Source organism: Puma concolor, chromosome A2 (genome assembly GCF_028749965.1).
Source record: "Puma concolor isolate L17-30 chromosome A2, mPumCon1.1.hap2, whole genome shotgun sequence".
NCBI lineage: Eukaryota > Metazoa > Chordata > Mammalia > Carnivora > Felidae > Puma > Puma concolor.
Genome location: NC_141668.1, coordinates 163137700 through 163165087, shown reverse-complemented (window position 1 = coordinate 163165087; position 27388 = coordinate 163137700). Strand labels below are relative to the sequence as shown.

Below are 27388 nucleotides of genomic sequence, written 5' to 3'. Positions count from 1 at the left end.
CAGGAAGACGCCACGGTCCCCCTAGGGCCAGGACCAAGTTTTGTTTAAAAGCAAACGTCCCAGGAGGGGACAGGTTCCCGACCACCTAAAAGACTGGATTTCGCAAGCAAGCGGACCTTCTGCCCTGTTGTCACTCAGGAGCGGAGGGGCGGGTCCTTGCGAGCGGTCCAATGAGGGCCGCGGCAGGGGCAGGTGGGTGTGGCGACGCCCCGCAGCCCCCTGGAAGCTCGAGGCCTGGCCCCGGTTCGCTTCTCACCTGCGCTTAAAAGGTCCCAGGTGGCTCTGCCGCAGCGTGAATCGCGCAGTGACCTGCACCTGCCGCGGGAGCAGCGGGCACGACGCCGGGCGACCCGAGAAGCCGGGAGATGGTGAGTGTGCGGGGCCGGGTGTGCCAGGACGGGGCGGAGTCCCCGAGTCCCCCGAGCCCCCGGTGGCGCCGCTCCGACCTCAGTCCCCCTCCGCGCGCGGCCTGCGGGCTGTGCGGGCAGCCGGGACCCCGCGGCGTCCTGTCCCGTCACTGCGCGCGGCCGCGTCTCTCCCGATCCGTGCGGTGACCACGGGGGGAGGGGGGGGAGTCGTCAGGGGACAGTCGTGACTCCGTCTCCGGGATTCGTACGCGGGAGGTGCTGTGGTCTGTGGGGTCCCCAGCCCTTCCTGTCTCCCCAGGGGCACCCGTTTTCTCCGGAGTGTTCCAGATGTTGGGGAAACAGAGTCTCAAATCCACGACCCTTTCCCCAGCCTAGCTCTTTCTAAGGCCAGCAATAAATCCCTGACTTTCCAGATCCTACCCCGCCTCCCCAGACGCCAACTTCCCCTCTCCAGTTCACAGCATCAGTATCAACTATGTGTCCTCCGGGGTGCATTTCAAACTGACGCAGCGTACACATTATATGGATGGGCCATTTGAAACGCTTGTGATTTTTCTCTGGATGTTTTTACACGAGAGGGAAGCAGACAGTAAGCACCTGGAGCTACGTTTTAGGAACTCCTGTGCCCCTCCCCCCAGGACCTTTCCTGGGCACAGGCATGTTGCGAGAACTCCTTTGGGTGGGCGTTCCTCTCTGAGACTTTCCTGGGTGATCTGCCCTGTGAGCACTGCCCATCCCTAGGTTTGTCACCTTGATAACACTCAGTCACTTTTTTTTGGTGTCCAGTTTTCAATTAAATGTAAAATGTATTTAAGTGATAGATTGAGAAAGACCATATTAAATATTTCCAAAGAGGGAAGACAAAGGTGAATTTCAGCTGTATATACATACGTATATACATATATATATACGTATATGTATGTATGTATATATATATATATATATATATATATATATATATATATGTATGTATACAATTTTAGTATCACATCGCATGTGTTGACATTTCTTGTTTCTCGTTTTTCTTCCCGAGACGTTGCAGTAATATTCTGAGGACTGTTTTCTTGCCGTTTTTAAAAATTTTTTTAAATGTTTATTTCTGAGACAGAGCATGAGTGGGGGAGGGGCACAGAGAGAGGGAGACACAGAATCCCAAGCAGGCTCCAGGCTCTGAGCTGTCAGCACAGAGCCCGACGCGGGGCTCGAACTCACAAACCGTGAGATCATGGCCGGAGCCGAAGTCGGGGTCGCTCAACCGGCTGAGCCACCCAGGTGCCCCACTGCTGTTTTTTGTTGTTGTTTTGTTTTTTGGTGAGGGGGAAGGAGAGCAATTTCAACTATAATTCCAGCACTTTGAGCATTCAAGTCCGATTAATTGTTTATAGGACAATTTCTTGCCATGGAAGTAATGTTTACTATCCTTATTTTATGAAAGTAATAAATACTTATGGATTTTCTTGTTGAACTAGAAAAATGCCTTACAAGTTTCTCCATCTTTTCTACATAAAATTGGGTTTGTGTGATCTTCCTAGGTTCTTCATATACTGGGTTTGTGTCATTAAAAATACTACTATAGGGGCGCCTGGGTGGCTCAGTCGGTTGAGCGTCCCACTTCAGCCGGGTCACGATCTCGCGGTCCGTGAGCTCGAGCCCCGCGTCAGGCTCTGGGCTGACGGCTCAGAGACTGGAGCCTGCTTCCGATTCTGTGTCTCCCTCTCTCTCTGCCCCTCCGCCATTCATGCTCTGTCTCTCTCTGTCCCCAAAATAAACATTAAAAAAAAATTTTTTTTAAATACTACTATAGTCCAAAGCAATGTGACAGAAGCCTATGGCTGGCGACCTAAGCTAGGCTCCCCGCCCCCTTCCTCACAGAGTCTGCAAAGGGAAATACCTTCAAGGCCCAGCTGGTTCTTCCTGAGGAGCTTCTGCAGGTGTTTTTACCTGCTCACACCCACCTCAAAAGGAGGCTTGTCTTTCTTTTTTAAATGTTTATTTATTTTTGAGAGAGAGAGAGAGAGAGAGAGAGAGAGAGAGAGAGAGACACAGAATCCGAAGCAGGCTCCAGGCTCTAGGCTCTGAGCTGTCAGCACAGAGCACGATGCGGGGCTCAAACCCATGAACTGTGAGATCGTGACCTGAGCTAAAGTCGGACGCTCAACGTACTGAGCCACCCAGGTGCCCCCAGAAGGAGCCTTTATATGGAGAGAAGCTACAGAGCCTGGAAAGCTGGGGATGCTTGTGCACAAAGGGGTGGGGAGGAGATGCCCTTTCTAGGTAAGTGTGGATCCCTTAGTCCTGTGTCTAGACCCAGGTTGGAGTTTTGCATCCACATGTAAGTGCACGGAGTGTCATTTGTTTGTATTGAGAAAGCCTGTGAAAGTCAGGAGGTCTGTGTCCGGGCTAGGGCTCGTGAATTTGGGAGTTCATTTGGGTAACAACCTACAAGTGAATCCTGCTGAGAGTTTCCTCACTTGGAGAACAGCAGCCTTAGGGAGAGAGGGGTTCCACTAGGCCCCGGGGGAGGGAGGGAGTTCAGGGGTCCCAGGGTTCATTCCTGTGGCTGCTGAGGTATCCTTCCTCCCCCCGCCCCACTCCCTACCTTAGCAGGGATCTTCCAACTCCGGGGATTCTGTCTCCACTGGAAGTGTCTGGAGTGTGTTTAAAACTCTCTGACTGTGACTTTCCTTCTGTCCTGTGAGGAGCTGGCTGCTCGTCTGTGCTGAGCTCAATATTTATGTTTCTTTTCTCCGGATTCCGTTAATGGATTGAGTATTGCAGTCCTTTGCTTCTGGTCTCCCTTAGCACTTTAATTCTGCTGCCTGTGGGAGAAATAACATTTTTTTGTTTGTTTCTTGGGCTTGAAAATGTAAGTTCATTGAGAGAAATGATGGCAGTAAGACAGGAAAACTGCAGAACTAAATAGAACTTTTTGTTCCTTTTAGGCAAAGGTTTGAGATGAATGTGCTTGAGCTTCCCGGTACAATTTTTCATTTTTACATCAGTGTTTACGCATGTCCTTAGGGGATAGTGGCATTTAAAAGGGTAAAGGGGATGCCTGGGTGGCTCAGACTCTTGTTCGGCTCAGGTCATGATCTCACAGTTCATGGGATCGAGCCCTAGGTCATTGGGCTCTGCCCTGACAGCACAGAGCCTGCTTGGGATCATCTCTCTCTCTCTCTCTTTGCCCCTCTTCCCGCTTGCATGCGCTGTCTGTCTCTGTCCCCCTCTCGGTCTCCAAATAAATAAATAAAAGGGTAAAGAAAGTGAATTCTTATTTTAATTGATGTGAGGAAAGCTACTTATAGCTTATGTAAGTCTTTGAAAATCGAATGCATTTAAGGACCTAAATTCCAACCCCTATCGCATTAGAATATGCTTCTTATTCCTGGAAATAACCCCAGTGTTGAACTAAGGGAAGGACAAACTATGATGCCACATGTCCTTCTACTTAGAGATTTAGGGGTGCCTGGGTGGCTCAGATGGTTAAGCATCCCACTCTTGATTTTGGCTCAGGTCATGATCTCCGGTTCGTGAGTTTGAGCCCTGAATCAGGCTCTGTACTGACAGCGAGGAGCCTGCTTGAGTTTCTTTCTCTCTCTCTCTCTCTCTCTCTCTCTCCCCCTCCCTCCCTCCCTCTCTCCCTCCCTCTCTCTCCCCCCTCCCTCCCTCTCAAAATAAACACTTAAAAGAATTAAAAAGAAAAAGATTTGAAAATATTCATTTTTTTATGGTTTCACTTTTGTAACTGGGTTTAAAGGAATTCAATCTGGGGCACCTGGCTGGCTCAGCTGGTGGAGCGTGCGACTCTCGATCTCAAGGTTGTGGGTTCGAGCCCTATGTTGGGTATAGAGATTACTTAAAAATAAAACCTTTAAAAAAGAAGAGAATTAAATCTTAGAATGGTTTCCTATGTACCAAAGTTAAAATTGAATAAAGACTGCTAACTAGTAAAACACAGTGTCTACCAACTTCTATTTTAAGTATATTCGTGAGATAGAAAGTTTAACTTAAGAAAACTCACTGTCCAAACATCCTGCTCCCCTCCAGTGCTGTGACTCCAGCCATCTCCAAATACACACTGTCGATCATTTCATGAACTTCCTGTTGGTGTTAGTTTTTTATATAGAAATAAGCCACTTTTATATAGTAATAAGTAGAAATATTCTTCTTACCCATGTGTGTCCTTATAATCAGCCAGACTCCACATCTTTTCATGTTTGCTGACTGCTTACTCCTCACCAACCCCTCCCTTTCCCTTATCTCCACCACCTGGACAAAGCGACAAGAAAGTCCAGAGGCTCAGGGTGCCTGGGTGGCTTGGTCAGTTGGGTGTCGGACTTCAGCTCAGGTCACGACCTCACGGCTCGTGGGTTCGAGCCCCGCGTCGGGCTCTGCACTGACAGCTCGGAGCCTGGAGCCTGCTTCGGATTCTGTGTCTCCCTCTGTCTCTGTCCCTCCCCTGCTCATGCTCTGTCTCTCTTTCTCTCTCTCTCACTCTCAAAAATAAATGCACATACAAAAAAAGTCCAGAGGCTCCCTTATATGGCACTGGCCTCAGATTCTGAGCACACGAGTCCCGAGTCCCTGTGTGCAAAACTCTTGCCCTGGCCCCACCCCCGACAAATATTCTTTGCTTGACCAAACTTGTGTCAGGCTCCTAAACCTTCTCGTAGGTCTATCTGGGTAGCTCCCTGTAAAATTCAGTTTTAGCAAGAACCCTGCTAGGTCAGCTGAACCAGAATCCTCCCCACCCCCTCCATGTCTGACCACCCTTGATAGCTGATCAAGTTCCCCCCCCCCCCCCCCCCGCCCTTTATCCCCCAGTTGAAAGTGATCACCCTGGCCTGTCTTCAGTAAGAATCCTGTTAGGTCGTTTCAGCCAGAACCCTCTTACCCCTGATTTTTCTCTGAGTCCTTTTCCGTCCACTGACCTCCACCCTGTTCTCTGGCCATGAACTCCCACCTGCCCATGCTGTGTCCAGAGTTGAACCCCATCTCGTTTCTCATCCCCTGTGAAAATCCCATCACAGGTGTCTCTATACCCGTCACGGTGGTTCTGAATGAAACCATCTTTTTTTTTTTTTTAATTTTTTTTTTCAACGTTTATTTATTTTTGGGACAGAGAGAGAGCATGAACAGGGGAGGGGCAGAGAGAGAGGGAGACACAGAATCGGAAGCAGGCTCCAGGCTCCGAGCCATCAGCCCAGAGCCTGACGCGGGGCTCGAACTCACGGACCGCGAGATCGTGACCTGGTTGAAGTCGGACGCCTAACCGACTGTGCCACCCAGGCGCCCCCTGAATGAAACCATCTTAAACTCATCTGCACTCCCATCTTTGACAAGTGCCACTGAATATTTTTTCACTAACCCCCCAGCCACAATGAAACCCCATTCCAGGCTCCTTTCCTTGCTTTCTGAAGCCAGTTCAGAGCTGCTTGAGAGACTGACCCTGCCCTGCCCTCCCCTCCCCTCGATCTCAATTATGTGAGTCATGTGAGACCTAAGCCTTTTCCTACCCTCAGAGTGTATGGGGGCGGGCCTCAGTCTTAATACAGGAACCGCATATCTGCATGTGACCAGAATAGGTGGCCATGAGCAGCATGTCCAGACAAAACCACTGCCCGTGGGTCTGTGTTCTCTTACTCTGACTTGCTCACCTGCTGTGCTCCGTGACAGTGGCATGTCCTGTGGGCTGCTAGGTCCTGGGGAGCTCATGTTATATGCTGTGCTGCCCTGTCTTGGGGCAAGCCTGCCAACCCGAAGTTCTCGATTCAACCGACCAGAGTTCTAGGATTCCTAGGCCTTTCAGAGCAAAATTGGGGCCCTTCTTACAGTGGTCCTGGGTTAATGCGTTTGCAGAGATTTATCTGTGCGTCAGAAGGAAGCTGTGATAGAGGCAGAGTTGGCCCTGAGATATCCCCGGGGGTGGGGGTGGGAGAGAGGACTATGCCAGAGGAGGCCATATCAAGAGGTCACTCCTGAAACAGCTCCCATTTAAAAAGAGGAAGAGGTGGGTGCCTGGGTGGCTCAGTCGGTTCAGTGGTCCGACTCTTGATTTCAGCTCAGGTCATGATTTCACAGTTGTGGGGTTGAGCCCCGAGTCGGTCTCTGAATGTGGAGCCTGCTTTGGATTCTCTTTCTGTCTGTCTGTCTGTCTGTCTCTCTGTTCGTGCTTACACTCTCTCAATAAATAAATAAACTTAAAGAGAAAAAGAGAAGAGAGAAGAAAGGCAGTCATTAGAATGTGGGGTAAGTCCTGACGCCAGAGGAGTCACCAGGATCTTAAACGCCTCTGCTGCTGCCTCCCTGTCTGTATTGCAGCAATGACTGTGACCCACAAGGTTCTAGAGGACAATACCCCTGGCCTCACTGCGGCACAGCAAAGGTATCAGCTGAAACTGACTTAGGTCTGGGATCTTTAAAACCTATACGCCAACAAGTCGTCACAGGGGAGTTTCCTGATGGCACTGATTTGAGGCTCTCTGGAGGAAAAAATATACAAACATCAGGGTAGTCTCTTTCTCTGCCCTTCTCCCACTCACACTCAAAAATACAAAACATTTAAAAATTTTTTAATTAAATAAAAATTAAAAAATAAATATCAGGGTAGAGAGGACCCTCCTTTCCCTGAAGTTCATCCAGTGACCAAAAAATCCCCAAAAAGCAAAATCAGGAAGGACAGGTGGGAAGGAACAAAAGAGAAAAATACTAAAAGGTCCACAATTTTACCAAATTGGAAATCCAAAATATGCTAAAGGAAGAATTTACACAACAAAAAAGATTGCAGGGCACTATATAAACCCTTTAAAAGACACAGGGTTTGGGGGCCTCTACAACACAGATTCCGAATTAATTTTGCCAACTGCTTCAATGCATTAATTCCAAAACCTTCATGCAAATGATACTAAGGCTCAAATTCTATCCCAGAAAATTTAAGCAAGTTACCCCTGATAATGTAGGGGAGTTCCTGAGTATAAAATAGGGGACAAATAGATATATCTCACCTTAACCCTTTCCTCAGTTTCTTGCCAGGCACATAGTTCTGGAAGAGGCGACTTTTCTATCTTCAGTATGATGTTAGCTGTGCATTTGTCATATATGGCTTTTATGCTATTGAGGTACATTCTTTTTTTTTTTTTAAGTTTCTTTATTTATTTTGAGATAGAGATCATGTGCAAGTGGGGTAGGGGCAGAGAGACGGAGAGGGAGAGAGAGAATCCCAAGCAGGCCCATGCAGGACCTGATCTCACGACCCTGAGATCCAACTGAGCCACCTAGGTGCCCCGAGGTACATTCTTTCTCTACCTAATTTGTTTTATTTCATCATTAAAGGATGTTGGATGTTGTCACATGCCTCCCCTGCACCTGCTGAGATGATCATATGACTTTTATCTTTCATCTTGTTAATTGGGTATAGCACATGTATTGATTTGCATATGTTGAACCATCCTTGCATACCAGGGATAAATCCACTGATCAAGTTGTATAAGCCTTTTAGTGTGCTGTTGAATTTAATGTACTAGTATTTTGTAAAGGATTTTTAAAAATTTTTTAATGTTTATTTATTTTTGAGAGAGACAGAGGGAGAGAGAGACAGAGCACAAGCAGGGGAGGGGCAGAGAGAGAGGGAGACAGAGAATCTGAAGCAGGCTCCAGGCTCTGAGCTGTCAGCACAGAGCCTGACGCGGGGCTCAAACTCACAAACTGCAAGATCATGACCTGAGCCGAAGTCAGTCACCCAACTAGCTGAGCCACCCAGGCGCCCCTTAATTTTCTTTCCTTGGAGTGTCCTCGTCTGACTTTGTTATCTATGTAATGCTGGCCTCAGACACCTGGGTGGCTCAGTTGGCTAAGCATTGATGGTACAGAGCCTGCTTGTGATTCTCTTTCCCTCTGTCTCTGCCCCTCCCCCTCTCACACTATTGCTGTCTTTCTCAAAATAAATACACTTTAAAAAACTTTAATAGGGGAGCCTGGGTGGCTCTGTCGGTTGAGTGTCCGACTTAGGCTCAGGTTATGATCTCACAGTTTGTGAGTTCGAGCCCTGCATCAGGCTCTGTGCTGATAGCTGGGAGCCTGGAGCCTGCTTAGGATTCTATGTCTCCCTCTCTCTCTGCCTCTCTCCCACTCATGCTCTGTCTACCCTTTCTCTCCAAAATAAATAAACATTAAAAAAATTGTTTTAAAAACTTTAATAACGGGCACCTGGGTGGCTCAGTCGGTTAAGCATCCGACTTCGGCTCAGGTCATGATCTCGCAGTTCACGAGTTTGAGCCCCACATTGGGCTCTGTGCTGACAGCTCACAGCCTGGAGCCCGCTTCAGATTCTGTGTTTCTGTCTCTCTCTCTGCCCCTCTCCTGCTCACACTCTGTCTTGCTCTTTGTCAAAAATAAATTTTAAAAAATATATTTAAAAAAAACTTTAAAAAATATAATGCTGGCCTCATAAGATGATTTTGGAAGTATTTCCTCCTTTCTAATTTGTTGCAAGAGTTTGAGAAGAGTTAGTATGAATTTTTAACTTGTTTTTTTTTGAGGGAGAGAGAGACAGAGCATTTGTAAGGGAGGGACAGGGAGAGAAGGAGACAGAATCTGAAGCAGGCTCCAGGCTCTGAGCTGTCAACACAGAGCCCGACGTGGGGCTCAAACTCTCCAACCGCCAGATCACGACCTGAGCCAAAGTTGGATACTTAACCGACTGAGCCACCCAGGTGCTCCAGGAATTTTTTAAGTGTTGGGTAGAATTCACCAGTGAAGCCATCTGGTCCTGGGCTTTTCTTTGTTGGGCGTTTTTTTTTGATTCCTGATTCGATTTCCTTACTCCTTACTGAGTTTTGATTTTCTGTTTCATGATTCAGTCTTAGTAAGTTGTATGTTTAAAGGAATTTATACTTGTAGGTTATCAAATTTGTTAACATATATTTATTCATAGTAGTCTCTTACGATACTTTGAATTTCAGTGCTATCAGTTATAATTTATCCTTTTTACTTTCTGATTTTATTAATCTTTTCTTCATTTAGCTAAAGGTTTGTCAGCTTGGTTTATCTTTTTCTTTATTTTTTTTTAAGTTTATTTATTTATTTTGAAAGAGAGAGAGAATGAGCAGGGGAGGGGCAGAGCGAGAGGGGGACCGAAGATCTGAAGCAGGCTGTGCACTGACAGCAGCGAGCCCGATGCGAGACTTGAAATCACAAACCGTGAGATCATGACCTGAGCCGAAGTCGGACGCTCAACTGACTGAGCCACCCAGGTGCCTCTCCAGCCATTATTTCTTTTTTTTTTTTAATTTTTTTTTTAACATTTATTTATTTTTGAGACAGAGACAGAGCATGAATGGGGGAGGGTCAGAGAGAGAGGGAGACGCAGAATCCGAAACAGGCTCCAGGCTCTGAGCCCTCAGCACAGAGCCCGACACGGGGCTTGAACTCACGAACTGCGAGATCATGACCTGAGCCGAAGTCGGACGCTTAACCGACCGAGCCCCCTGGGCGCCCCGAGCCATTATTTCTTTAAGCGTTCTGCCATTCTCTCTTCTTCTGGAATTTCCATTATGTGCGTATTGTTTATTTTACGGGTGTCCCCTAAGTCTCATAACCTTTCTTCACTCCTTTTTGTTCATTTTTCTTTTCTTCTCCTTCATCTGTATGATTTCTAATGACTGGTCTTCAAGTTCACAGATTCTTTCATCGTATTCATCAAGTCAGCTCTTGAGCCTCTCTGTTTGCATTTCTTTTTTTCATTTCACTTTTCCTTCAGTGCTGGAATTTCTATTTGGGTTCTTTATGATTTCTACTCTCTGCCATACTTCTTGCTTTGTTCATGTATTGTTTTCTTGATTTCATGGAGTTGTCTGTAGAGGCCGCTTTTGGACAACAAGCTTGTGCAATGGAACCATGATCAAGGCAGAAGAGCCCAAAGTGACCCCAACCCCCCTGGCTGAATACAGACGGGCCCATCAGGCCACCCGTCTCAAAATATCCATAGGCCCTAACTGACCAATGGGCTACTTAGCTCTAGGCACAGTTACCAAAGAAGGGAAGATTCCATATGTCACTATACCCCCTTACCTTCCCTCTCTAACAACAGCCCCCGTTCACAGCCTCCTTTGCTGTCCTGCCTGCTGCTCCCTTGCAGTGTATTCGATAAACTTCTTCATTCTGCCTCGGGTGAATCCTTTCAACTGTCCGCACCACTGGCTTCCACCCGATTGTCACCCCACGCTTGGGGGTCCCCATCTGATCGAGAGAGACACCACATTGTCTATCTGGGCTCTTTTGAAGCTTTCCGAGCTTTCTTGGAACAATTATATCAGGCAACTTGCAGATCTCTATTTCTATTGGATAGGTTACTAGAAAATTGTGTTCCTTTGTTGGCATCATTTTTCCTTTGTGTGTGTGTGTGTGTGTGTGTGTGTGTGTGTGTGTGTGTGTGTGTTCCTTGAATTCCTTGAAGTCTCACGTTGGTGTCTTTGCATGTGAGGAAGTAGCCACTTTCTCCAGTCTTTACTAACTCACTTTGGGAGAGAAACACCATCACCAGTCAGCCCAGCTAGGGATTCTGAGGCTCTCTCAGATCTTTTCTACTGATGTACCTGCTTCATACCTCCAGCCCCCTCATTAGGGGTAATTCTGAAGATTATACACCTTCTTTTGATCCCTCAAAGCCGGGCCAGGTGCTGAGAGCTTCCTTTTTGTTTCCCCTAGGGTGGTACCCTGAAGTGCTCAAGTTTGTGCATTCTTTTCTCTTTTTTTCAAAGTTTTTTTTTTTTTTTAATTTAAACGATCTCTGTACCCAATGTGGGGCTTGAACTCACAATCCTGAGATCAAGAACTGCATGCTCTATCAACTGAGCCAGCCAGGTGCTCCTGTGCACCTTTTTCTAATCCCACTGAGTTGAGCCCTCTGAATGCATGTGCTTACAAGACATTAAGAGGCTTGTACTCACTGTCTGGGCTACAAGGGAGCGGATCATATGGGTGGGAGTGAGATGTATGGAGTATTGAGCGTGCCCATGGGCCATTTGGGAGTGTCCACGGGCATTGCCTCCAAAGTGGCTGAAATGCAAGCATCCAGATCGAATATGCAAGCACTTAGTAGGATCCGCAGCCATTTGTTGAGTTCCAAGGTCTGGTTGCCTTAGGTCTTTCCAAGTCCTTCCCTGCTCCCAGCCTTCCAGCCACTCAGCTGTGTTGATATCCTCAGTATTTTCGGTGAGACAGGAAAGTGGTGAGCCTTCTGAACAGCATCCCACACCACCGGGGGAATCCAAGTGCTCTCTTATAACGTTTCACTTTCCCCATGGGGGGAATTATGGGCCAACACCGTCTCTCTTGGGAAGGAGCTGTGCTGCCTTTGGGGAGAAGGTGACACAGGTAAAATAAAACCACTCTTCTTACCTCCTCATGGGGTCTATTCTCAGAGTTTTTGCTCCTTTGGGGTGTGTGAACTGGACCACTGGAAATTTCCACAGAGGTACTCTCATCATTGGGTGGCTTTCAAAATCGGTGCCTGGTGGGGATATAACAGTAGCAAACTTCTATTCCACCACTTGCTGACCTCTCTTATTGACCCATATGATATTTGGGTGTGTGGAGATTTCCCAACCATTGTTCTGTTATTGATTTCCAAGTTAATATAATTTTGGTTTATAAGCATAATTTTCTTTTTCTTTCTTTCTCTCTCTCTCTCTCTCTCTCTCTTTCTTTCCCTTTCTTTCCTTCTTTCTTTTCTTTTCCTCCCTCCCTCCCTCCCTCCCTCCCTCCCTCCCTCCCTTCCTTCCTTCCTTCCTTCCTTCCTTCCTTCCTTCCTTCCTTCTCTCCGAGTTTGTTAGGGTGTGTTTTATGGCCCAGAATGTGGTCTGGTTTCGTGGACAGTCTACATGAACCTCAGAAGAATGTTTGGATGAGGTGTTGCATAGGTTTCAATGAAAGCCACTTGCCTGATGGTGTTAACAGTGTCCTTCATTATCTCTGCCTGTTGGACCTGCTAATTACTGATGGGGGCTGGTGTTGGAATCTCTGTAGTGACAGGTTCAATTATTTCTTCTTAGAGTTCTTTCAGTTTTTGCCTCGTGTGTTTTGCCCCACTGTTACACACATACCCTTGAAGGAGTGCTGTGTCTTCTTGGAGACTTGACCCCTTTATCATTATGTAATGCTCCAAAGGTAATATATCTATACCAGCTGTCTTGTGTTCAGTGTTGGCATGCCATGGTATATCTTTTCCCATCTCTTACTTTTAATCTACGTGAATCTTTGTATGTAAAGTGTGACCCTTGTAGACAACATGTAATTGTTATTTTATTATCCACTGAGACAGTTTTTGTCTTTCCCTTGTATTTAGACCACTAATGTTTAAGAAGATTGTTTGAGGGGCGCCTGGGTGGCGCAGTTGGTTAGGCGTCCGACTTCAGCCAGGTCACGATCTCGCGGTCCGGGAGTTCGAGCCCCGCGTCGGGCTCTGGGCTGATGGCTCAGAGCCTGGAGCCTGTTTCTGATTCTGTGTCTCCCTCTCTCTCTGCCCCTCCCCCGTTCATGCTCTGTCTCTCTCTGTCCCAAAAATAAATAAAACGTTGAAAAAAAAATTAAAAAAAAAAAAAAGATTGTTTGAATAAAATCTAGGGGCACTGGGATGACTCAGTTGATGGAGCATCCGACTTTGGCTCAGGTTATGATCTCACGATTCACGAGCTCAAGCCCCACGTCGGGCTCTGCGCTGACAGCTCAGAGCCTGGAACCTGCTTCGGATTCTGTGTCTCCTTCTGTCTCTGCCCCTCCCTCACCTGTGCTCTCTTTGTCTCTCAAAAATAAATAAGCATTAAAAAAAACCTATATATTTTATTGTTGCCCATTTGCTGCCTTTGTTCTTTCTTTGTTTTCTACTTTCTTCTTCCTTTTCTGCCTTTTATTGAACATTTTACCACATTTCATTTCTTCCGCTCTCCCAGCATATCATTATACCTTTTTTAGTTGTTAGGCTCGAGTTTTGATATATATTTACAGCTAACCCAAGCCCTGTCTGAAGCAACACTATACCACTCTCTGGATGAGGAAGTACCTCATAACAGAGTATTTCCAATTCTTCCCTCCCTGTCCCTTGTGACATTGCTGTCATTCATTTTTGTTTATAAGGTCTATGCACTGAAAATATTGCTATTATGACTTTGAACAAAGTGTTATTTGTCAGATTAAATACAAATAGCAAAAGCACGTCCTTGAATTTTACCTTCACTGATTCCTTCTCTAACATTCTCCCTTTCTTTATTATTACCTTCTTCCCGATGAGTTTCTTTTTTCTTAATTTTTTAAATGTTTATTTATTTTTGAGAAAGAGTGCAAGCAGGGGAGGGGCAGAGAGAAAGGGAGACACAAAATCCAAAGCAGACTGCAGGCTCTGAGCTGTCAGCGCAGAGCTGGACAGGGGGCTCAAACCCACGGACCGTGAGACCAGGACCTGAGCTGAAGTTGGACGCTTAACCGACTGAGCCACCCAGGTGCCCCCTGACGAGTTTCTTTTAACATTCCTTGGGAAGCACGTTTTACTGATGACAAACTCCCTCAAGTTTCGTTTGTCTCAGAAAATCTTTTTTTCTCAGTCATGTTTTTTAAGTTTATTTATTTATTTTGAAGGAGAGAGAGAAAGCATGTGTGCACCATGAGCTGGGGAGGGGCAGGGAGCGAGGGAGAGAGAGAATCCCAAGCAGGCTCCATGCTGTCAGTACACAGCCTGATGTGGGGCTTGAACCCACGCATCGCGAGATCATGACCTGGGCTAACACCAAGAGTCGGACGCTGAACCGACTGAGCCACCCAGGCACCCTTTTCCCTCACTTTTGAAGGATAATTTTGTTTGACACAGAATTGTAGCTGGGTGTTTTTTTTGTTTTTTATTTTCTTTCAACGCTTTCTATTTAACAAAACTCTTTTCCTACTTGCATGGTTTCTGAAAAGAAGTCAGATTTAATTCTTTTCTTTCTTTGTATATAATGAAGGTTTTCTCCCCCTAGTTTCTTTCAAGATTTTCTCTTTGCCTTTTTCCCTCAACTTTGAATATGACATTTCTAGGTGTGCATTTCTAGGTTTTTATCCTCTTTGGTGATCCCTGGGCTTCCTGGATCTGTAGTTTGGTGTCTAACATTAATTTGGGTACTATTGTTTGACTTCTGGCCCCTGTCCCTTTCTGGTTTTCTTCTCCTTCATGTATTCCAATTATATTTATGTTACACCTTTATAATTGTCCCAAATTTCTTAGATTTGTTTTGCCTTTTTCGTTTATTCTCTTTGCATTTCAGTTTTGGAAATTCTATTGACATTTCTTCAAGCCCACTGAATCCTTCCTCACATACTTCCACTGTATTCAAAAGGCCCCCAAAGGAATTCTTCATTTTTCTTCTATTGTTTTGGGTTTTTTTTTCATTTCATGCATATTTCTTTTGGTTCTTTCTTAGTTTTCATCTCTGAGTAGAGTATCTACGGGGCGCCTGGGTGACCCATTTGGTTGAGTGTCCGACTTTGGCTCAGGTCATGATCTCATGGTTTGTGAGTTAAGGCGCCCATCAAGCTCTGTGCTGACAGCTTGGAGCCTGCAGCCTGCTTCGAATTCTGTGTCTACCTCTCTCTCTGCCCCTCCCCTGCTCATGCTCTGTCTCTCAATAATAAAGAAACGTTAAAAATTTTAAAAACAAATTTTTTTAAGAATAAAAACAAAAGGGGCGCCTGGGTGGCGCAGTCGGTTAAGTGTCCGACTTCAGCTCAGGTCACGATCTCGTGGTCCGTGAGTTCGAGCCCCGCGTCGGGCTCTGGGCTGATGGCTCGGAGCCTGGAGCCTGCTTCCGATTCTGTGTCTCCCTCTCTCTCTGCCCCTCCCCTGTTCATGCTCTGTCTCAAAAATAAATAAACGTTTAAAAACAAAAAAGATTACTTATCTGTTCTTGCATGTTATCCACTATTTCTTATTAAAACACTTAGCATATTTTTTGTTAATTTTTTTTAGAAAATTTTTTAACATTTATTCATTTTTTTTTTTTAAACTTTTTTTTTTTTTTTTTTTCAACGTTTATTTTTGGGACAGAGAGAGACAGAGCATGAACGGGGGAGGGGCAGAGAGAGAGGGAGACACAGAATCGGAAATAGGCTCCAGGCTCCGAGCCATCAGCCCGGAGCCCGACGCGGGGCTCGAACTCCCGGACCGCGAGATCGTGACCTGGCTGAAGTCGGCCGCTTAACCGACTGCGCCACCCAGGCGCCCCCTAACATTTATTCATTTTTAAGGGACAGAGTGTGAGCTGGGGAGAGGCAGGGAGAGAAGGAGTCACAAAATCTGAAGCAGGCTCCAGGCTCTCAGCTGTCAGCACAGAGCCCGATGCAGGGCTCAAACTCATGAACCATGAGTTCATGATCTGGGCCGAAGTCAGACACTTAACCTACTGAGCCACCCAGGCACCCCTGATTTTTTTAATTAATTAATTTTTTAATTTAAATTTTTAATGTTTATTTTTGAGAGAGAGAGACAGAGCATGAGTGAGGGAGAGACAGAGAGAGAGGGAGACCCAAATCCGAAGCAGGCTCCAGGCTCTGAACTGTCAGCACAGAACCTGACGCAGGGCTCAAACTCATGAGCTGTGAGATCATGACTCGAGCCAAAGTCAGATGCTTAACCAACTGAGCCACCTAGGTGCCCCTTAATTTATTTTTTGAGAGACAGAGCTAGCAGGGGAGGGCCAGAGAGAGAGAGATAGGGAGAGAGAGAATCCCAAGTAGGCTCTACCCTGTCAGCACAGGGCCCGATGCAGGCCTCGAACTCACGAACCATGAAATCATGACCTGAGCCAAAACCAAGAATTGGACACTTAACTGACTGAACCACCCAGTCACCCCAAAAGTGCTTAGCATATTAATCATGGTTGCTTTATGTCTCTGGTCTAATAATTGTAACATATCTGCTACATCTGAGTCGAGTTCTTTTACTTGTATAATCTCTTCAAACTGTGTATTTTAATAATGTTGTTGCTGTTGTTGTTCAATGCCAGGCACGATGTACTGTGAAAAAGGAACTGAGGTAAATAGGCCTTTGGTGTAAGGGTTTGTGTTTATCTGAGTAGGGTTTAGGTTGTGTTTACTCTCTGTTGTAGCTGCCAAAGGCTAAAATGCTCTCAGGTGCCCTTCTGTCACCCATGTTATCTTTGGGGGTACTATAGAGACTTCTTTAAGTTCTGAAATGTACAGTTCTTTGTTTATTCCACGGTTGTTAAATGGGAGTTTTCTGATGGAATGTCTTGGGTGGAGAGAAGTGTTCTATAGTTTTGATGTCACTATTTTAATGATCACATGTCTCTGGGCTGTGACCTTTGGTATAATAAGAAAAATGTCTGGGGCACCTGGGGTGACTCAGTTAGTTAAGATCTCGATCTCAGCTCGGATCTTAGAACGTTCAGCCCAGCCCCCAACCTGTAGGGAGTGGGGAGGAGCTACAGTTTGAGTGATTCACCAACCACCAATGATTTCATCCGTCGTGCCTAGCTACGCACGGAAACTTCACCCAAACCCTTAAACCTCAGGATTCAGAGAGATGCTAAGCTGGTGAAGACACCAATGTGCTGGGAGGGTGCTGTATCCGGAGAAGGCACGGGAGTTCCCTACCTTCCCCCACCTACTTCGTCCTGCACACCCCTTCCATTGGGCTGTTCCTGACTTGTAGCTTTTATAATAAATCAGGAATAAAAAATAAAGAGCTTCTGTGAGTTCCGGTAGTGTTTCTGCTGAATTAACAAACATGGGAGTGCACCTAGAGAACCTCCCGGGTTGGGGCCTCCCCTTTGCAGCTGGTGGCTGATGCGGTGGCCCTTTTGTGGGCTGTGCCCTTAAACCGTAGAGTCTGATACGAACTCTGGTTAGCGTTAGAACTGCATTGAACTGTAGGCCACCCAGCTGGTGTTGGAGAGTTGGGGAAATAGTTTTGGAAAACACACCACACGTTGGCTGTGAGCGGTGAAAAATGACCTGTGAACCTCGCAAGTCTATCTCCGTTCCCTACACCCTCACCTTAGGTCAGGCAGAAAGGCTGGGGAGAACTGGAGTTAGTTATTTCCCTCCCTGCCCCCCCAGGTGATTCTTGAAAAACCAGTGTCTGGAGGACAGGTCTTATTAAGAACAGACCATTGTAGGAATGTATCAAAATGGCTATTATTTTTGGAGAAGGCAGTTTGTACTGTGACCTCAATTCTTTGATCATTGATTTTTTTTTTTTAAGCTTACTTGCTTTTACCTGGTAAATATAGAAATGTCACCTTCTAAACTTCTTACGTGCCAGAGAAGAAACCAGAAGTCTCTGACTCCACTTTTAAATATTTGACTGCTGATATACATTGGGAAAATCCAGTATTATTCTGGAGTAGAGAAAACCCACTTCTTTTCTCCTATGTGTCTCCTTTATATTTCCTGAGAACACTTTACTTCCAACAGTTCTGGTCACCAAACGTGTGACGCAGCTGGGGGTCCTGTAACTTAACTCAGTCTTGACACGATCCACCTGTAGGTAGTGTCAATCCCACAGGTTAAGTGCTCAGTCCCACAGGACCTCTCCCATCCCAGTTCAGATGCCGGTCACATGAAGCAAGTCCCAACAAGGTTACTCACAACTTCTGTCCTGCTACAAATCAGAGGTTCTCACAATCCCCTGCTTGAGTTCAATTAATTTGTTAGAGCACCTTCCAGAAGTCAGGGAAAACTTACTTACACTTAACCAGTTTATTAAAGGATATGATAAGAGATGCAAATGAACGGCCAGGTGAAGAGATAGGTAGGGAGAGTACTTGGAGGGCCCCTACAGAGTTTGGGTATGTCACCCTCCCAGTACATGGTTGGGTCCCCCACCCCCAAAGTCTCCAAACCCCATATTACTGGGATTTTATGGAGGCTTACTAATGTAGGCATGATCAATTATTAACTCCATTTCCAGCTTCTCCCCCCTCCCTGGGGGACGGGGGCTGGGCTAAAAATTCCAAGCTCCTAATCATGGCTTGGACTTCCTGGCGACCAGCCCCCACCCAGGAGCCCACCCAGAGTCGCCTCATTGGAACAAAAGTTTCTCCCAGTGCTGGTATCACTTAGAAATTTACATAGTTTCGGGGCACCCGGGTGTGTCAGTCAGTTGGGCATCCGACTTCGGCTCAGGTCATGCTCTCGTGTTCCATGAGTTCGAGCCCCGCATCAGGCTCTGTGCTGACAGCTCAGAGCCTGGAGTCTGCTTCAGATTCTGTGTCTCCTTCTCTGCCCCTCCCCCACTCACACCCTGTCTCTCTCTCTCTCTCTCTCTCAAAACATAAACATCCAAAACTAAAATTTTTTTAAGAAATGTACATAGTTTCAAGAGCCCTGTGTCAGGGACAGAATTAAAGGCCACATATTAGGCCAAGACTGGCTTTTAGTGCTCTTATCCTAGGAATTTACAAGTGCCAGTCACCTGGGGCAGAGATATTTCCCATTATCTGACAGATGACTCTTAACATTTTATATCCCTTCCTCTACCCTTTGGGCTCCACATCTGTATAAGGTGATAAGAAAGCCTGGGTGCTCAGCTTTGGCCCTGGCAAGAGAGTCAATCACGTAAGTCCCTGCCCATGAGCACAAACTCTCACCCTAGCCACCCTCCAACCAACCTGAATAAAACCCAGACCAGTCTCCTTCCCTTGCTTTCTCAAGGCATTTCTCGCCTGCTTGAGAAGGCCTGCCTGGCCCTCCCCGGAAACTTCCATTATGAAAGTTAATAAACCTTTTCACACGTTTCTGGTAGGTGCATTTTAGTCTCTGCTACTCAACCAAACCTTGGTGAGGGGGATGGGAGGGTGGTGGGGATCCTCCAGTCTCTACAGGTTATAGAAAAGGTGACCTGGCATATATATATGCATATATATATACATATACATATATATGTATATATACGTATATATATATTACAATATAGTTAGTATGTTTGTTCTAGTAATGCATACTCGTTGATCTTTTCATATCATACCTTTGTTTTAAGCAGGTTTTTTTTATTAAAAAAATTTTTAATGTTTATTTGAGAGAAAGGCAGAGACAGAGCATGAGCAGGGGAGGGGCATCGAGAGAGGGAGTCACAGAATTGGAAGCAGGCTCCAGGCTCTGAGCTGTCAGCACAGGGCCCGACAGAGAGCTCGAACTCACAAACGGTGAGATCATGACCTGAGCCGAAGTCAGACGCTCAATCAACTGAGCCACCCAGGCGCCCCTCAAAGCAGGTTTTTTTTTTAAGTTTATCTACTTATTTATGAGAGAGAGTGAGCGAGCAGCTCACACGTGCGCAAGCAGGGGAGGACAAGAGAGAGAGAGAGAGAGAGAGAGAGAATCCCAAGTAGGCTCCTCACTGGCAGTGTGGGGCTCGAACCCAGAAGTGGTGAGATCATGACCTGAGCCCAAATCAAGACCTGGCGCCAGCCAGGTGCCTCCCCCTTTGATTTTTAAAGTCCATATGATGAGTTTATGTGACTCATTCTTTCTAAATAGACAGTTGGCTTGTTACCAATTTTTTTCTGCCACACCTGAGAATGAAAACTCACACTGCCCCATTACATAAGAAACAAACTTACAAATTGTTCTTTTTCGACCTTAATAACTTCTTAAAGTCTTTGATCATCCAACAGACTGAGAAAAGCGTGTACAAAATGTTCTGTGGTAGGATTTGCTAGTAATACACACATCTCTGGAAGCATCACGAAGATTCCTAACTGTGGGCCGCAGTGAGAGTCTCATGTTGGTTCCCTCCCGGGCTCACCACCGTCCTGCCCCCTGGGTGACCCCGTCCCGACTCTTTGTTCATCCTTTAGACCTTTACCGTCTAGTCTTTGCCATCGAGCAGTGTTCTTTCGGTTTTCCTTCTTCCGTCTTTGAACAGAGAAGTATCAACGGAATTACACTGGAAGGTTTTCTCACATGCGAGCACCTGAGACTTCGGGCCTGGTCTGGGACTGTGGGGCTCAAACCTCCCACCAAGCTCAGTGGCCCCAAGGCTTCGAGAGTCTTTGAAGACCAAAGGAGTGGGGGTTGGGGGCGCGGTGGGCAGACGACTCCCTGCTGGAAAATGATCAAAGACCAACATGGAACCGGACTCATGCTTACGAATGGTGAGGTCACTTGCGCGTGCGCTTGTGAGGAAGGGTCACGGTTCCGTGAGTGGCCTGGCGGCCTCGCGCTTCCCAGCGACGGCCTTGGAGACAACAGGCGGCAGCCCCCTGCCCAAGCAAGGTCGGCTCAAAGACGTGACCTCCGGCCCGCTGTCGCTCAGGCGGGAGGGGGCGGGGCCGTGCGAGCCGTCCAATCAGGGGAGCCGCCGGAGCCGTACGTGCGGGCGACGCGCCGTGGACGCCGTGGACGCCGTGGACGGCGAGGGCTGTGTGCGGTGGCTGCTGTGCGTCCGAGCCTCGCACCCGCTGGCGCCGTCCTTAAGGGCTTCGGGAGGTTCCGCCGCGTCCTGGGTCGCCGCGACCTGCGCTGGCCGCGGCAGCCGGATGGTGGGCGACCCGGCACCCCGGAAACCGAGCGATGGTGAGTGTGCGGGGCCGGGAGTCGGGAACCGGGGGCGGCGGGACCTGGGCTCGCGGCCGTGACCCCCGGAGTGTGGGGACCCGAGTCCGCTGCCGGCGCGGCACGCAGCGCGGGGCCGGGCGGCAGCCGGGACCCGGGCGTCCTGTCCCGTCGCTGTGCGCGGCCGCGCCTCCCATAGACTGGGCGATGACCACCGGAGGGTCATCGGGGGACGGTCACGCCTCGGTCTCCGGGGTCCGTGCGCGGGAGGAGCTGTGGTCTGTGGGGTCCCCAGTCCCTCTCGCCCGGGAGCGGGGGGCACCCGTTTTCCCCTCACTTTTCCAGATGTCGGGGGAGTGGGGTCTCAAAGCCACGACCCTGTGCCCCCAGGCTAGCTCTTCGTAAGACTGGAAATAAATGCCTCAATTTCCAGATCCTTCCCTGCATTCCGAAACGCCATCTTCCCTCTCCGGTTCACAGCATCATTATTAACTGTTTGTTCTCCGTGATGCATTTCAAATTACGCAGTATTTTATCGTTTATCTACAGAGCCGCGAATGGCTCTTTTTAAAGACTTTTTTTTTTTTTTTTTTTTTTTTTTGCCTGTGAATATTTTACGTAAGAGGAAAGCCGAGAGTAACCACCTGGAATACATAGCATGAAATTCCTTTGCCTCTCCTCCCAGTATCTTTCCTGAGCACAGACGTCCTGTGGGAAGTCCTTTGGTTGGCGGTTCCTCTTTGGAAACTTCCCTGGGTGCTGTGTCCTGTCTGGATTGCCTCACCTGAGTTTGTGACTGTGTTCAACTTCTTTAAGCCTGCGTCTTCTAATAAGATGTATTTAATCCATAGATCTTGAAAGTATAAAATTCTACAAAGAGGCAAGAAAGGGGTGAATTTCAGGGTGGGGGGGGGAACATTTCCTTGTTTCATCTATTAAAATTTTTGTTTCCTTTTTTTCTTCCCATGAGCAGGTGTAGTAACACTCAGAGAGTTGTCCTTTTGGGTGATTTCAAATGCAATATCAGGACTTAGACTTGTACCACCTCGAAAGGTGTTCAATAATTATTGTTTCCAAACAGTTTCTTGCCATGGAAATAATAATTAACTGACATATTTATGGTTTTTGAAAGGAGTAGATATTTGTGTGTGTGTGTGTGTGTGTGTGTGTGTGTGTTGTTGAACTAAAAAAATGCTTTACAATTTGCTTCCCTCCCTTACACATACATAAACGCTGGATATGAGCGATTTTTTTTCACAGTAGGCTTATCACTTTTAAAATGTTACTGGTGGTTCAGAGCAAGTTGGTAGGAAGCAGAAGCCTGAGGTCAATGTTTCTAAGGTAAGGCTCCCCCCTTGGGACACCTAGGTGGCTCAGTCGGTTAAGCGTCCGACTTCAGCTCAGGTCACGATCTCGCGGTTTGTGGGTTCGAGCCCCGCGTCGGGCTCTGTGCTGACAGCTTAGAGCCTGGAGCCTGCTTTGGATTCTGTGTCTCCCTCTCTCTCTGCCCTTCTCTGCTCACTCTGCCTGTCTGTCTGTCTCTCTCAAAAATAAACATTAAAAAAAAAATTATGGCAAGGCCCCCCACCTTGAGCCTAGAAAGGGAAATACTTGAAGGCCCAGTTGGTTCTTCCTGGAGAGCCTCCCCCAGCAGGTGCCCTACCTGTTCAGACACCCCAGAAGGAGCTGCGAGAATCTGCAGAACCAAGGAAAGCTGGGGGTGCTTGTGTACATGGGGGATGGGGTTAGGGAACAGGGCAGTGGTTGTAATCGTGGTTTCCTTGGACTTCCCTTCCTTCCTTCTTCCCTCCCTCCCACAGACCGTGCAAGTGGGGGAGGGCCAGAGAGAGGGAGAGAGAAGGAATCCCAAGCAGGCTCCACACTGTCAGCACAGAGCCTGACATAGGGCTCGAACCCACGAACCGTGAGATCATGGCGTGAGCCAAAACCAAGAGTCGGACGCTTAACCTGCTGAGCCACCCAGGCGCCCCCCTCCTTGGGCCTGTTTCTAGACACAGGCTTGAGCTTTGCGTCTGCAGTGTAGGCGCACTCGGAGTAATTTGTGTACATTGACAAAGTCCGGGAAGGTCAGGAGATCTGCCTTCTGGACAAAGAGTTTGTGAATTTGGAAGTTCTTTTGAGTCAGATCCTTAAGTCACATCTGGCCAGTGGTTTCCTGACTTGCAAGAATTGAACCCTGAGAGACGAATGTTTCCATTATGCCCTGAGAGAGGTGTATGTGTAGCTCCCACCCTTCATTCCTGTCACTTCATTCCTGTGGCTGCTCAGGTGTTGCCCCCACCCCCACACCTCCATCACCAGGAACTGGGCCCAGGGGCTGTATCCCAACAGGTGCGGTCTGGACCACAGACTGGGAATGGGAGTTTTCCTTCTGAACCGTGGGGAAGCAGGCTGCTTATCTCACCTGATTCAAATATTTGCATTTTTTTAACGTTTATTTATTTTAGAGAGAGAGACAGAGCAAGAGCAGGGGAGGGGCAGAGAGACAGACACAGAATCCGAAGCAGGCTCCAGGCTCTGAGCTGTCAGCACAGAGCCTGACGTGGGGCTTGAACCCACTAACCGTGAGATATATGAATATATGGAGTTTTTATATATATATATATATATTTAGATATTTTTTTTAAATGTGTATTTTTGAGAGAGACAGAACATGAGCAGGGGAGTGGGGGCATAGAGAGAGGGAGACATAGAATCCAAAGCAGGTTCCAGGCTCTGCACCATCAGCATAGAGCCTGACGCGGGGCTCGAACTCACGAACCGCAAGATCATGACCTGAGCCGAAGTCGGATGCTTAACCAACTGAGCCACCCAGGCGCCCCTGCGTTTCTTTTCTCATATAAGTTTATATATTGCATATTGCAGCTTCTAACTCCATGTAGTTTCCTTTAGCCATTAGTGATCCTGTTTTCTTTGTGAGAGCAATGAATTTTTAGTTCTTGGACTTTGAAAATGTAGGTTGATTTAAAGATACAATGGGAGGGGGCGCCTGGGTGGCTCAGTCGGTTGAGCGTTCAACTTCGGCTCAGGTCATGATCTCACAGCTCGTGAGTTCGAGCCCCACGTTGGGCTCTGTGCTGACAGCTCAGAGCCTGGAGCCTGTTTCGGATTCCGTGTCTCCCTCTCTCTCTCTCTCTCTCTCTCTCTCTCTGCCCCTCCCCCATTCACACTGTCTCTCTCAAAAAAATAAATAAACATTTAAAAAATAAATAAATAAAGATACAATGGGAGTAAGGCAAGGAATTATGAAACCAAACAGAGTATCTGTTCCTTTTTAGGCAAAAGAGTCTCAAGATGTGAGATGGGTGTATTTGAGGTTCTCAGGTAGATTTTATGTTTTAGGTCAGCTTTTTATTTGTATGCCCCCAGAGAGCTTTGGAAATTTGAATTCTGTAATATTGTTAAAGTTTAAGGGAAATGAATTCCTATTTTATTTTTTTTTTTTAATTTTTTTTTTCAACGTTTTTTATTTATTTTTGGGACAGAGAGAGACAGAGCATGAACGGGGGAGGGGCAGAGAGAGAGGGAGACACAGAATCAGAAACAGGCTCCAGGCTCTGAGCCATCAGCCCAGAGCCCGACGCGGGGCTTGAACTCACGGACCGCGAGATCGTGACCTGGCTGAAGTCGGACGCTTAACCGACTGCGCCACCCAGGCGCCCCTGAATTCCTATTTTAATTGATATGAGGAAAACTACTCAAAAGTTGCATCAATCTTTGATAATCCTAATACATTTAATGGGTGAGGACTAAATCCCTAGTATATTATAATATGCTACTTAATCTTAAAAATAGTTTTTAAGTTTATTTATTTTGAGAGAGCAAACACAAACGGGAGGGGCGGGGGTGGGGGGGGGAGAGAGAATTAGTGAGAGAGAATCGCAAGCAGCCTCTGAGCCCAATTCAGGACTCGAACTCACAAACCGTGAGATCGTGACCTGAGCTGAATTTAAGAGTCAGACACTTAACTGACTGAGCCACCCAGGCATCCCCCCCACCCCCCCAAATTTTTTTTTTTTAATTTTAAAGAGCAAAACAAGTTCATTCAAAATAAAGGCTGTTAGAAAAATATGGGGCACCTGACTGGCTCTGTTGATGCATCACGTGATTCTTGATCTCGGGGTTATGAGTTAGAGCCACATGTTGGGTGTAGAAATTACTTAAAATCTTAAAAGATAAAAATAAAATAACAGTAAAAAAATGTGGTTTAGGGGCGCCTGGGTGGCGCAGTCGGTTGGGCGTCCGACTTCAGCCAGGTCACGATCTCGCGGTCCGTGAGTTCGAGCCCCGCGTCGGGCTCTGGGCTGATGGCTCGGAGCCTGGAGCCTGTTTCCGATTCTGTGTCTCCGTCTCTCTCTGCCCCTCCCCCGTTCATGCTCTGTCTCTCTCTGTCCCAAAAACAAATAAAACGTTGAAAAAAAAAGAAAAAAAATGTGGTTTATATATATGACTATTTTATTTCATTTTAGTTTTTAGTTTTCATTTTTGAGAGAGACAGAGACTACATTAGTGGGGGAGGGGCGGGGAGCTAGGGAGAGAGAGAAAATCCCAACCAGGCTCTGCACTGACAGTGTGCAGAGCCCGAAGTGGGGCCTGAACCCACGAACCTTGAGATTATAACCTGAGCCAAAACCAAGAGTCAGACGCTTACCCAACTGAGCCACCCAGGCGTCCCAGTGACTATTTACTTCAGATAATGTGTGCATGGGGGGTGCCTGGGTGGCTCAGTTGGTTGAGTGACTGACTTCAGCTCAGGTCATGATCTCACGGTTCGTGAGTTCGAGCCCCACATCAGGCTCTCTGCTGGCCGTGTAGAGCCTGCTTCAGATTCTCTGTCTCCCTGTCTCTCTCTCTCTCTGCCCCTCACTGCACTCTCTCTCTCTGTCAAAAATAAACATTAAAAAAACAAACAAAACCTTTAGCTAATGGATGCATGGGTTCGTAAAAATCTGGTCCACTCCAGAGCTCTGGCTTCAGCCACCCCCAGAAATAAGCGGTGATCATTTCTGGAGCATCCTGTCTGTGTTTCTTTATATGAAAACAAGCACTCGCACATTCACGTTTTTCTTCCCCACGTTTTCCTCCTTGTAATGAGCAGTAAGATTGCACATCTTTGGGTGTTTGGCTGCTCACGGTTTAAGCCTCCTCCTCCCCTCTTTCTCTTATGCCCCCAACTTGGTCAAGCTGATGAGAAAGTCTGGGGGGTGTCTCTAGAGATGGCAAGAGATTCCAATCACGGAGGCCCCCACCCCTGTGCGAGAATTCTTGCCGCGGCCCCACCTCCCAGCTCCGGGGAACACCAAACCAGATTCTTTCCATTGGTTTCTGAAGCCGTTTCAGAGCTGCTTGAGGGGCCAGCCCTGCCGTCCCCAGAGCCTTGGTTATGTGATTTGTAAGCCTTTTCCTCCCATCTTGATGCATGTATGCGTGGACACGGGAACCACATCTCTGCAGGCGACCGTAAGTTTTGTCACCGTGAGCCATGTCCAGACGTGACCCCCATGCTGCGGGCCTGCTTCTCTTACTCTGACTTGCTCACCAGCTCTGCTGCCCGAAGGCGGCGTGTGCTGTGGGCGCTGGGTGCTGGGGAGCTCGCGCTGTGACCCGTGCTGCCCTGTGGTATGTTGGTGACCCTCCCCAGCCTCAGCTCTGTGTTCAGCCCACCAGAGGTGGCCGTTCACAGGATCCCTAGGTGTTTGGGAGCAGGTGTGTAGGATTGAGGCCCTCCTTGAAGTGGTCCTGTTCCACGTATTTGCTGGTTTGGATCTGTGTTGGGGGGAAGCTGTGACAGAGGCTGGGTTGGCCTCACATGCCTGGGTGGGGGGCAGAGGGACTATACCCTGTGCAAAAGGAGGGCCCATTGCGTGGTCAGTCCTGAAATAACAATTAATTAGAGAAAAAGAAGAAAAGGTGAAAGGCAGCCAGTAGATGGGGGCCTGAGTCCATGCTCGTTCACCCCAGAGGACTCTCCAGGACCTTTAAGCACCTCTGCTGCTTCTGCGCCTGCCTCTACTGCAGCCAAGATCCTGAGCCTCCAGGTAGAGGGCACGACACTCAGGTGCCCCTGTGGCACAGCAAAGGGATTGGTTCCACTTGATTTAAGTCCAGGGTCCTTAAACCCTGTAGGGCAGCCAGTGGTCACGGGAGAGGCTCCTAACCCTGATGGCACTGTTCTCAGGCTCTCTGGAGGAAACGGTGTGTAAGTACCAGGACAGAGAGACCGCCCCCTCCCTCGAAGTATAGCCAGTGATGGGAAAAAACAAGACAGGAGGGAAGCAAAAGAAAAAAGTGTTGAAGCTGATGCAGGCAGCCGGGGACTGAGAACCCAGAGGGGTTTCCGCTGGACCAGCCGAGAGGCTCCCTGGCTGTGCGCAGGATAGAAATCAAATGCCAGCCAGCAGGAAGTGAGAGAGAGTTTATTGAAGAGAGAGAGAGAGAGCAGATTCAGATGGAGCACC

At 47.5% G+C, this 27388-nt stretch overlaps 1 protein-coding gene across 4 annotated transcripts in view; it reads left to right on the top strand.

The window, feature by feature from the left end:
* The first annotated feature begins 207 nt into the window (after positions 1–207).
* Positions 208–27388, top strand: part of LOC112853054 (uncharacterized) — a 44851-nt gene continuing 17670 nt past the window's right edge. For 2 of the 4 annotated variants that reach the window (XM_086698996.1, XM_086698998.1), the window contains exon 1: positions 20791–20930. In XM_086698996.1, the coding sequence (XP_086555122.1) occupies positions 20928–20930 (3 nt within the window). In that variant the 5' untranslated portion in view covers positions 20791–20927. Of the gene's footprint in view, positions 369–20474; positions 20931–27388 lie in introns of those variants that run through there. The other 2 variants (XM_086698997.1, XM_086698995.1) reach the window with 2 other exon arrangements.